Raw genomic sequence first — 12,756 nt, 5'->3', positions numbered from 1 at the left:
TCATCAATAAAATCTCTAAGGCTCTGTACTGTGCTGGCTTTTAGGTCATCTTGGACAGTCTGTGGAACCTTGAACTTCCTCTTGGACTTAATGAGAGCCCATTCTTCTCAGGATACTTTTGGAGTTGTTCTGAGCCGCTGCGCGGCAGCTTTGGTGGTGTGCTGTTTCGGGTATGGACAGCTTCTCACGCACAACCCCGCGGGGCTTCCCCTGGGGCCTCTCTACCCAGCTCTATTGTATGATGACTTTCTTTACTCCATTCTGGTAAGCAGAAGATCGTTTCCTGTATTTGAATGTTGTTGCTTGTAAACGTTTCTTTGTACTGCTTGACACCTGGTTGATGTCTGCTTTGCAGCGCTTCTGCTCACAGTATTATCACTCCCTATGATGTACGGCTTTAGGTTGCATAGTAGTCCAGGTACCTCTCTTTGCGGCCTTCCCAGCAGGTTTTCAGCCAAAGGTATGTAGACTTCTTAGCAAAGATTTTGTTATTGTCAAATGCTTCACACTGCCTGGAGTTGTGCTTTGACTCTACATATGCCAAACTTTGATTCCACATTTCAACGGAGGCACATGTGGCACACACAAGCAGTTTGATGGACTACGACAAACTCTCTGGGAGAGAACTGTCAATCTTCAGGTTATTAATCCCCCATTTTACCGCCAGTTGTAGCATCCTCGCCCAGCCGGAGTACTCTCTAATGCCTACACCACACACTGAGATTTGTATACCACGTGTTTATTTTTCTGAGTGTAACTGCAAACTCCACATTCTAAACCTGCATTCACTTCACTACGCTCTAACACTTACGTCACAGATCTACAAAGTTAATCTGGAATCACAAGGGTTCCATCATTGCAAACTCACATGACACTACAGGAGAGGTGCCCTTTGAGACCTCTGTAATCCCCAACTTAACTGGCGCCCTCTTTCTGCGTCACTCTCACCCATCCGCCTATGCGAATAAGTGCCCCCCCACTCTGCACCCAAAGAAACCCATGCCCTATTCTAGCGTGCAAATTAGTGCTTAGGGTTAGCTCCCCGGCTTGGGAGCATCACCCGGCTACCAAACAGTTGCCAACATTTTACGTGCTTCCCCAAAGTCCGTACAAATGTGTAGCTTTCCTTTATACAAAATCTTCCGTTTTGACTATTGAAATAGTGAAGCCTAGGCACCACCAGATCTAAACTGATACAAGAGTCTGAGGAACTCCTTCCAGCGCTCAGCCGCTACCTTTGACTAATGGTCTTTTATTCGTATTAGGCTTTTGCTAATAGAATTAGACCCTAGGAGTATAAAGACTAGATTTGATTTGGTGGAAGAACTGATCAAATCAAGAACACATGGTCTATTTGGCACCGGGTAGCACTATTTAGACTACAGAAGGAAGTTAGTATTTTTAGTGAAGTCCGACAGAAATGGCAGTCAACAGAGGGTTTGACCATTTCCGCGGAGACCTGGCATAAGATCAACTTGTTTAATTTCACCTTTCTATAGGGGCCAGTCCCCATCAGATGCATTATTATACTAAATGGCTGCTATACAGAACACCAGTGTTCCTCAATAAAATGTATCTGCAGATATGAAAAAAGGTTTTAGTTGCTCGAAGGAGGGTGGGGGAAACTGGACACATATCATTTGGAATTACCCGAAAATTACACAGTTTTGGGCCACTATGCAGGAATACTGCCTACGTACAGTAAACATTCGGTTCTCAAATGATGTACAGGCAGTAGTACTGAGCTGTTTGTCAGGTGTTAATCTGAAGCTGATACAGAAGAAAAATGTTTTCCTGATTACTCTTATAGCAAGATCTATAATCTTGCAAAATTGATGGTCCAAACTGTTCCCTCCCTTAAACATTGGCAATCTAAAATGAGAAAAATAAAGGGATTAGAACATTTTTACGCACTGAGGTAACTCCCATATAATAAATCCCTGAGGCTATGGAGGGATCTGCAATAGGTGGGGGGCTGTTAATAGCTGCTAATATAAGGAACAATGTGCAATACTCATTTCTTTTTAGGGGTAAGCCCGAATAATATGATGTGATGGTTCTTATCCTGTTTTCATAATATACTGATTTGTGGTGGAGAAGAATGGAATCTCTGTGTATGTTAAGATGAATTGTTGGTTATGTATGAACTTTTCCAGTAAATACAAAACATTTAAAATTACATTTGCCTGTACATGACTGTACCCTCTTTACTAACAAGTCTCTTTTTTTTTAATAAGGGTTTAAAGAGGAACATGAATAATCATACCATAGAAAATATCAGTGATGGTATTTAACATGCCATGATTGATGTAATATATGAGGTCCTATGCAGTGCATTACAGGGATTTGAGTAATAATTCATATAACTATAACTGGCAAATTGCAGTACTTTAAAATGTTTTAAATGTTATGTGATTTCAACACCTAACTATAAAGTTACTTTAAACATGAACGTTTTCAGTAAATCTGCATCTACATAAATATATATACACATATAGAGATGGGGTCAGTCCTCTTCTCTCATTGGTCTGTGCATGTGTCATTGATATTTTGCTTCTTTCAATGATGATGTTGACATAGGCAGTGGGGCAATCCACTTTAGACACTGGCTCTGTTGCTGTGTAAGTGATAATATTTGACCTGATCACATCTGTCTGAAAATGAATGTGCTTCTGTGACTGGTCTGGTGGATGAGTCCTTTAGTTTTCCATGTTCTCTTCTTTTAGGTACCCTTTCATTTCTTTCCTCCACTTTTTTTCTGTGTTTCCAGAATGTCCTGCTGCTCCTCCAGTAGTGTGACAGAGCCTTGTGCTTAACACTCCGTTCATTTGCAGTGTGCAGCAACCCATGTGAATTCGGTGTCCAAATAGGGCAACCACCTTGGAGTGATATTGGCCATACTGTTTCTTTGTTTTACCATTTCAGGATGGTCCCCCAATTGCTGAAGCATTATGTTTGCCATCTTTGATTGCCATAACAAGCCCAGTATGAAATGGCTGCCCAGTGTGATGTTTACTGAGCAATAATCTTGAATGGTATTGTGCATAGTGTATAATTGTTTTATTGCTCCAAGATGGCAAGCATGTTGCATCTAAATATTATACCAAGTTGGTTTTTTAACACAATGCTACACTATGTACTATATCATTGCATGATGGCCTGCTTTGTTAATTTTTTTTCTTTATTGCACGCATATACCTGCCATGCTTAGGCAGCACGCTGTTGTCATTTTTCAATTTTTTTTCTTTCAATTTATTCTGCATATTCTTGTTGAGTTTGTGTGTTTGTTTATTGTGGCTTGATAAGTGTGTGAATGCAAGAATGTATCACTTGGTGACTACATGACTATAAAGAGTTTATACATTATGAGAATGAGTATATATTGACTGCGTAAGCTCACAAGTGACTGAAGAGGCAGTTTCAGTTATAGGCCTGCTTTATTGGCATTGCCAATCCTTTTTAATTAATTTTTACCATTTAAAGACTGGCTACAATCTCAAACACTTACTTGTATGATGACATTATAACCTACCCCTCGACTGTAAATCATTGTTGTTTATCCTACTGACTTATCAGCAATGGTGGCTGGCACGAATCAGGGCTGAGAGGGCGGAGGACAGGGGCGGTGGGAGAGAGGGTAAATAAAAAAAATAATAAACTTACCGCCTACTTGCGTCTCTCCTAGGCAGAACAGGAAGCAACTAGGCTTCCTCTAAGCCAATCACAATACTGCAATGCAGCAGTGTGATTGGTCTGAGCACCGTGGTTCGGCACTCAGATGGCCTGGGCATGTTCTGAAGAACATGCAAAGTGTGCATGACTGTTTGGCCTGCCCAGGATGGCCAACCAAACACTTAGCGCACTTAAGTGCACATACCACTCCTCCCCCTGCTGGCTGTGACGACAGCCAACCCTGCAGAGTGCTGGTGCAGCATGAAAAAAATTAAATGATAACAACGAGTTATTACCATTTTATTTTTCCTTTATTCACAGTGCTGCAAAGCAGTGGGGCGACGCTCCTCCGCCTTAGCAGAAGAGCCGCCACAGCTTATCAGAAAATGACCAAAACTAAGGCACTGGAGCCAGTCATGAACTCGGAGTGAGTGCTAAACTCGATTTGAGGCATTGTAGTTCTCCTGAATACTAAGACTATGTGATGTTTGAGTACACTGGAGGGACAAATCCTGTATAAAGGAGGTCAAAAGCAAGTATCTGTTGTAGAATCTGATGTTAGATTTTATTTATTCCTCATCAAACATTGTAGGTATTAATATTTTGAACATCCACAAACAGACTTACGTATAACAGGTAGACCCATTACATTTTATTACACTTCTGGATGGAGATTAGTGAGCCTTAACCCCTTGGATGCCCGCCCCTTTCCCCGCCCAGTGCCGCGCCTTGCATTAGCGGGCGGAGTTCATGACGAGCTGGACTCGTCATGGGCACAGCGCCACCGCAGCCCATGACGAGTCCAGCTCGTCATGGGCACTGAAGGGGTTAAGCAAAATAATGCTCTGAGTCATCTGATTATACAAATCTGTAACATCTATTTGAGTTGAGCTATCAAATCAGATCAAACTATTCGATGATATCCCCCAAACCAGTTGACAGATCTTTACACATCCGGTAATATTGCATCGCATTCATGCTCTTAACTTGTCATGACAACAACACTTCATGTAAAGAGGGCAGTCTGTGCCATATACTGAAGAACTATGGAACCCACCGATGACTGGTGTCTAACCTTACTTAGTAAGTTCTCACCAGTTGCTCTTGATCCGATGTTGTATGGGACAAACTAGGTTAATCAGAGCTCAGTGTTCATACAGACCTAGAGTCTCTAGGATGCTCCTCTCTGAAGGAAGAGGCCCACCAAAATGTTTAGCTGCATGCTGAATAAGGATGATGAGTAATTTGTCAGGAAGAGTATTGTAAGTGATTAACTGTCTTCACACACAGACTGGCGAATGAAATTCTTTCAACTGCTCCATGAATGAGTTCCTAGTGTCCTCAATGTATACATGTAGCTAGTAAGTCCTAAAGCAAGGTCTATTGGGGAGGGTCTTCTTGGACTTCTTGCTTTTTTTCTCCTGATACAGATTTGCGACTGGCACTTGAGTATCTTGAACCTTGAGTGGAAGTGATGTGTGGAGTCTACGAAAGTGAAATGTTCCCTAGCCCAAAAAATCCTTTGTAGCATCAAATTTGGATTGAGAGTACAGTTTCACAACAAGGTGCTCATTATAGATTCCGCCAAGACATTGGTTGGGTAATATAGTACCCAGGATCACCAATACTGTTGCTGGGCCTGTTAAATACCATGAAAGGTATTCCCACACCACTATAAGTTTAGACATATAGAATGGGAAGTTTTTCCCACATTCTAGGCATTTTTGTCTAAATTTATCAGGCCTTCTCTAAATAGGTGATGTGCCTATGAAAATCCAAAGGAGGGGGTTATACAACGCTTCTCATTATCCCAATTTAGGCAGAAAATCCAATTTTTGCACAAACTGGAATTTGAACAAGGTTTCCACTGACCACCACAGTGTGGTACATGACATTGAGCTAGATGACTAGTGGGGGCGGCCAGCAAACAGAGTTCCGCTCTCCAAAAGTTGACTTAGAGCTTGATTACTACTCTGGTGGTAATCCCTACCCAAAATAGTAGTTTGTGCCCAAAACGAGATTAAATCCCAGGCAAAAACTGCACATATTGGGGCTATTATGCGACTTCATTTGCACTAGGTAGGATCTGGTACAAATCAGCCAGGTAAATAATACTTTAAATTTTCAGTTTCCACATCTGTTAAAATGGGGGGAAAACATACACAATTTGAACTTTTGATCCCCAAAGCTAGGCAAGAAGATTGGAATTGGGCACAAATTGTATACCCATTAAATACTGAACCTCCGCGCATTCTGTGTTTTTCTGGTGCTCAAGTGGGTGCACCAGACTATACCCGAAATATAATTGGGGCATCTGCGATTCAAGATGGTTTCCCCACTTGGATTTCTGACAGTTAGGGGAAGTAATCCCAATCTGGATCTCTTGAAGTGAGTATAAATCGTTACTGCTGGAGTTCAAAAACAAATGTTCAAAGTAGAAAGACGTGCCATAACTCATGCGCAGGGCAGAGGCTCCACACCGCTAGATATATAGACCACAGATATGGCACAGTCTGCATTTACTCTGAATTCATGGGACCTTGCAGCAGAGAGGGTATATTTTTAACCTGACAATTTAGGAAAGGAAAGATATTACAGCCTGAATATTCAGATGAACTGCATAAAACCCTTCTAATGCAGAAAACAATAAGAGGCACCAAGGTAATGATAAGTAACAAAATAAACCTCTAATATGAAACCTGCCACTTTAAAATATTCAAAAACTCAAAAGCTGGCAAAGTTACATTTCCTACAGAATGCGCAGAATAAATCACCTTCCTTGTACAGTTGTCTTTACTAAATCCTGCGTCACTAACAAACCGCAACAGTAAGCGTCCTAGAATGCTCCTTTGATTGTCAACATGGGTTTTGAGACCTATTGTGACATCATTAACCAAATGGCCTCTTTAAAATGTTGTCGCTCTGCTGAAACCTGAAAAAGATTTTGCTCTAATGTCCACCTGGCAGTGCGAACATTTTAAGCTTGTGACTAAGATAGATGCTGACCTGGAGGAAAACAAAAAAAACAAGCATTTGCAATGCAACCGGTCTTGATTTTGGGACCTTACAGGTATTTATCTGTGCAGCACATTGCCCTGAGTGCTGAAACATCTACTGTTCTTTAACATGGAGGGAAAGTAAGCACCTAACTGCGTGACAAGCCAGGTATGGGAACACATGGAGAGAAATATTGTCTTTCAGCAGGAAATGGTATAGTCCAAAGCTCTGTTTTTAATATAAAGTCAGGGCTTTCGGTGGTCCTATCACTGAAAATACAAGATTTGAAAAAAAATATTATTGTCTACGGGAGCTCGTGGAAGACAATTTCTATGGACTGGAATCTAGAGAATGCTAAAGTAATTCTGGTATTTTACTGACCTCACCTGGCCGTTTTTTATCAAGACAGTTAAATAGAGGCAGTTGAACAGAAAAAAAAGTCCCTAAGCGGAAGCAGACGAGTCCTAGGGTGATCTCCAGAGCCCACAAAGTACATACACATATAGGTATATGCTAAAGTATATACAAGAGGTCTTGAATACTCGACCTAAAAATGAAAACAAAAATCAGTACTCTTGGAACCGAAGTACCTTGAAGGCAGTCTAAACAACAAAGCATTTATTCGAATGTTCTGTGTCTTTCAATTACTATTCCTGTCTATAAAATGCACTTTAATTTCTTACTTTTGAGCAGGAAATCTGAATATCATACTTGTTATAATAAACAGGAACATTTCAAACGGTAACATTTTTTTTTTTTCCACTTGACTTGTTGAATATGGAATGCTTTTTAATGCGAGAAAGTAAAAGGCCAGCCCACAGCATAGTTCATCTTCAGTTTTTATTAAAACAGGACAGACAAAATATTAGTTACAGATCATTTAAAAAGCAATATTAAAAAATCTCAAAGTAAATGAGAGGCAATCAACACATTTGTTAAAGTGAGATATAGTTATGCTACAGCTATGATAGGCAAGCATGCTAAAAAGGACAGTAAGTCACATTGTACTGAGTATTTCTCTCAAGAAAGGCCATTTCCTGTTTTCACAAAGTACTTTTTGATGTATTCGGGCCCTCCCTTGATTACTTTACATAGTGTTGCATAATACTGCACACTGTGTTTGTTTTGGAGGGTGAGGGACTCGTAACCTTTTTATCCGAGAGTCCTAAAACACACTTTGGGCTACTAACTACGTGTCAGAGTGATGTGGTGAAATTGGCAAGGTGATTGAAGTAGTTAAAGGTAATGGAAGCCACTTGAGAGTGAAAAGATTACAAATGTTTACATTAAGATTATGGTAAACCTACGGTAAAGGAACTTTTACAAAGATGATCTGGAGATTCTTAAGATTTTAGTAACAAGATGTGTATTTAGCGAATTCTTGCTTTTAGGCTTTGGCCTGAAGTGGACATGCTTAAAAACGCATAACACTAGAGGGTGAGAGGGTGCTGAATTCCTTATCAATTTTTCTTCCAGGAAATTTATAAAATGTTGTTCTTAAAAAGCATTTCGAAAACCAATTTCCGCCAAGGTATCCCTTGTTGCTTATCCTAATTCAAACGGCACTGAAAAGGGAGCCTCTGTGTCTCAGGTTCCGTCCTCTACATCACACAACACATTGGTCAAAAGAGAGTAGGCTTCAGAACCCACTTCTAAAGAGGCGAGATGCTGTTTTGTTCTACAATATTGAATGCAGGACAATTTTAAAAGCCTGCACAGTTTAAGAAATAACTTTTGATTTGAAGGATAAACGATTTAATCCAATTGTTTTGCTGTTCAAATGTCTCCTAATAAAGTTTTTTTACTAGCACCATGAAATTCCTACCCACCGATTTGTACCAAATGCTAGTAGCTTGAGAGTGGCCTCAAATCAGCCCTGAAATTCTCACAAAGTAAACACCTGATCTGTTTTCAAATGTGTCACACTTCAAAATACCCCCAGAAAATCCTTCTCAAAGTACATTGATTTGGACAAAACGTTAAATAGTTCTCTGGTCGACATGATGTCTTAATAACTTCAACATGTTAAATTTATACAAGAAGCCTGAATTTGGTGATGAGCATGTTAATACTCCACTATACCTTTACCCCGCTCAAACAAGGTTGAAGCCTGAGATTTACCTTAGAATGGGATGTTACGTAGCATTTCAGTTTCTCTACAATGGCTATTTTGCTCTTCTTTTATGGGGGGGTTAAAAAAAAAAATCAAGGCTAAAATTCTAGAGTACCTACTTACTATACTTCCTAGACAGAACCCAAAATCTCCTGACAAAGAAGGATAGATAGGTAAATCAGTAAGTCTCACTATGCATGCCTAGGTATAGCCATAGTGTTGGAAAAAAAAAAGAAAATATATATATATATATATATATATATATATATACACACACTATTTTGCTCCTAATTGTTCATACAACTCTGGCACATAGTCGTCATATTGAGCCAAGAAACAAGTACCAGCAACAGGGGCTCCTAGATTGTACTTTTTACGGAAGGATGATGTACAGAACTTGGCACGGTGGTCAGCAGAGCGGTTTCCAAGGACAGGCTCTTCACACTTGATTGGGCCGTGCTGCTCGTATACCAGCCACACATATCGGTGAAGACCTAGGGGAAGGACAATATGCATTATAACCAAAATGGCAAAAGCCTCTGACAAATAAGTGGACAAACGTCATGAGTGCTGCAGTTGATACAGGTGGCAACAGACATACTTCTATGAATTGTACATTCTGTCACCAATTATGTCATTTGTGATGTCATAAATGGTGCCATAGAACATGCTGTGAGTGATATAATATGTGAGGTCCTCCTTTAATAATATTGTCATTGACATATTCAGCGAACTATAACGTTCATTTAACCTTTGCTTTTTCCAGTGAATTTCTAGTTTTTTTTTTTTAACATGAAGTAATATTTTAATACAACATTTAGAGCCAACCCACAGCCGCCCATGGCACAGGAAGCCAACCCTACACTGCACACGGCTTTGGCCATGCATAGCAGGGGGTTGGCCACATATTGATGCATAAAGGCTTTATCCGCATAGTAGACCCCCAACTTGCTGTGGCTGAGCAAAAATCAGCCGTACCGGCTAGCCGGAGATGGAGAAGTGCTTGGGAGAAGTAATCGCTGGGCTCCGTGCTCCTGCCAGGCGAAAGATTTAACAGCGTGGAAAGCATAGCAATGTGTTGGAGGACCCAAGTCAAGCGGATGACAAACTGTTGATTCGGCAATCATAAATCCATTTCACAACTTTGAGAAATGGATTGAATAATTCGCTGCCTGAACCATCACATATCATAGCATATTGCCTTCCTCCGGTGGAATGAATGAGATTATTATATGTATGATTATTACCACAGCCACTGAATGCTCAATGCTCAATAACTGTATTTAGCGTAAAGCTTAGTTGGCCGCGGATCTACTATATTATCCATATTCTTCATACCCATGCGAGTTTTCAAGGTGAATTCTTTCATTTTAATGCTATTTTACATACCTTGCATTGGTTACACTTCCAGAACCCCGGGGAGTTCATCTCGGTTTTGTTGTTTTTCTTGAAGTGACTGTGCACTAATTTATCCTTCAAGTTTCGTACCCTCCTGTTCTGTTTATTACAATTGGGTGATCTCCTACTATCTCTGCCCCTATCCAGTTTTAATATGACCCAGTGTCTTTTTAATATATAATTCAGTATGTTTGTTTCTGCAGAATGTTATCAATCTTTATTTGATTTGTTTCTGGTTGTTTGTCTGTCACGTGTAGGATAAGCATTCTGTTTTTGTGTTTTGCTTTTTGAAGACCGGATTTTATCATGACATTTGGATATTTGCACTTTTTGAAACATTCACTGGTTATTTGATAGTATTTTTCAAATTCCATTTCCTGCGAACAATTTCTTAGGATTCTCAAGAATTCACCAAATTTTTAAACTCGTCTGCTGAAAGGTTTCTGCATGTAATACTGCATATGTCGCTGTTTCCTTTCAATGCAGTGTTGTGTGAATCATGTTCTCTTGAACATAGATGTCAGTATTTAGGAAAGTCACCCTTTTTTCGCTTATTTCATACGTGATTTGGAGTTTTGCCTGATTATTGTTCAGTTTTTGTGTGATATTTTGTGAATTCTTTTTATGTGCCGTCCCAGATTAGGAACAAATAATCGATGAATCAAAGCCACGTGATTGTTTTTCATTGAACTCCTCATTTTCAGTTATCTATGCAATCTGCTGTTCCCACCAACCCATTGTTAGGTTGGCATTGCTTGGTTAAAATGAAAATTGCATGGCAGTCCTTTTTGTTTGAATAACTCTATTTAATAAAACTATGTTTTATAGGCACATCTCTATCATTTCTATTAGCATTCTATTATGTTGATAAAAATGAATAGTTCTATTTTTCAGGTATTATCACATTTGGAGGCCTATTTCATGTTAAATGCCTGTTATGAGTGATGTAATATGTGAGGATATAAGCAGTGCATTGCAGGGCGTAACTTACAGTATAGGGGTGTGAGTGAGTGTCCGACTGGTTATGTGGATGATGTCATCAGTGATGTCATGGACCATGTTTATGGATTTGTACTAGTGAAATCTGAGCCTAACTATAACTGCCGTGTAACCTTTGTTTTTTTCAGTGAATTTCTACGTTTTTAAAAATTCTATTTCCTAAATATAACATCCCTGTAACCTTTTGTTTTTTTAAGTGAATTTCTAATGTTTTTTTAAATTGTATTTCCTAAATGTAACCACTAACATTTTTACAGTGAGTTTGTGTGTGAGTTCATGAGTTTCTCAGTAAGTCTGTGAGTGGGTGTGTGTCTCTCAGTCGGTCTGTGAGGCGTGCATGAGCGTCTGAGTGCTCTCTGTTTTGCCCTCTTCTGCTCGTTCTCTGCTCCTTTTCTGCCTTTTATTTGCTTGCTTCTCACCTTTATTTTGCCCCTTTCTGCTCATCACTGACCTTTATTTTGCCTCTTTCTGCTCATTTCTCACCTTTATCAGATCTTTAGCAAAACCTGATCATAACTTTATTTTGCCCCTTTCTGCTTGTTGTTGACCTTTATTTTGCATCATCCTGCTAGTTTCTGATCTCTACTTTGCCTTCTGCTTGTTTTTGACTTTTTTTCTGCCTCTTTCTGCTCGTTTCTGACCTTTATTCTGCCTCTTGCTGCTCATTTCTGATCTCTGTTTTGCCTATTTCTGCTCGTTTCTGCCAATTATTCAGCTTCTTTCTGCTTGTTTGTCACCAGTTTTTGGCCCCTTCTGCTCATTGCTGACCTTTATTTTGCCTCTTTCTCCTCATTTCTCTGCGTTACTTTACCTCTTTCTGCTTGTTTATCACCTTTATTTAGCCTCTTTCTGCTCATTGCTCACCTGTATTTTACCTCTTTCTGCTCATTGCTGACCTCTATTTTGCCACTTTCTGCTCATCGTTGACCTTTATTCTACCTGTTTCTGCTCGCTTCTCACCTTAATTCTGCCACTTTCTGTTCGTTTCTCACTATATTTTGCTTCTTTCTGCTCATTGCTGACCTTTATTCTGCCCCACTCTGCTAGTTTTTCACATTTATTCTGCTTCTTTCTGCTCATTTCATACCTTTATTCTGCCACTTTCTGCTCATTGCTGACCTTTATTCTGCCTCTTTCTGCTCATTGCTGACCTTTATTCTGCCTCTTTCTGCTAGTTTCTCACCTTTATTTTGCTTCTTTCTGTTCTTCCTCTGGACTGCGTGGGGAGCCTCAGGGCCCCCATGATCCCATCCGGCTCTAAGCCTCCTGTAGGAGAAGGCATTGCTGCTGCATGGAGGGAGCTTCTGGAAAGGCAGCTCCCTCCATGCAGGAGCAATCTGTTGCCTGTTTTTCCCTGCCCGCATGTCATTGGCCAGGGAGAGAGATGAAACCTCTGCTTTCAATGGGTGGGAGTACTTTGACAGCTCCAGCCCACTGGAAGCAGACAGCCTGCTTTAGCTTGACAGAAACTGTCAAAGCTCCTGCCAAGCTAAAGCAAACAGCTATGTCCTGGGGGTGGAAACCCCAGAACATAGCAGGAGCTGGCCCTGGGGGCGTGGATGTATCTAAAGCCATGT

The 12,756-nt window shown here is 40.2% G+C and overlaps 1 protein-coding gene and 1 long non-coding RNA gene across 3 annotated transcripts in view; one reads left to right on the top strand and one right to left on the bottom strand.

The window, feature by feature from the left end:
* Positions 1-12,756, top strand: part of LOC146784154 (uncharacterized) — a 99,088-nt gene that overhangs the window by 72,477 nt on the left and 13,855 nt on the right. The window lies entirely within an intron of this gene.
* The window catches only part of LOC146784153 (phosphatidylethanolamine-binding protein 1-like), a 52,396-nt gene continuing 47,135 nt past the window's right edge, over positions 7,496-12,756 (bottom strand). Inside the window, exon 4 of the mRNA XM_085633222.1 lies at positions 7,496-9,276. Coding sequence (XP_085489348.1) covers positions 9,059-9,276 — 218 coding nt within the window. The 3' untranslated portion in view covers positions 7,496-9,058. The remainder of the gene's footprint in view (positions 9,277-12,756) is intronic.

The sequence above is a fragment of the Triturus cristatus genome, chromosome 11 (assembly GCF_964204655.1).
Source record: "Triturus cristatus chromosome 11, aTriCri1.1, whole genome shotgun sequence".
NCBI lineage: Eukaryota > Metazoa > Chordata > Amphibia > Caudata > Salamandridae > Triturus > Triturus cristatus.
Note: the sequence above shows the minus strand (reverse complement) of the source record. Positions and strands in the feature narration are given on the sequence as shown.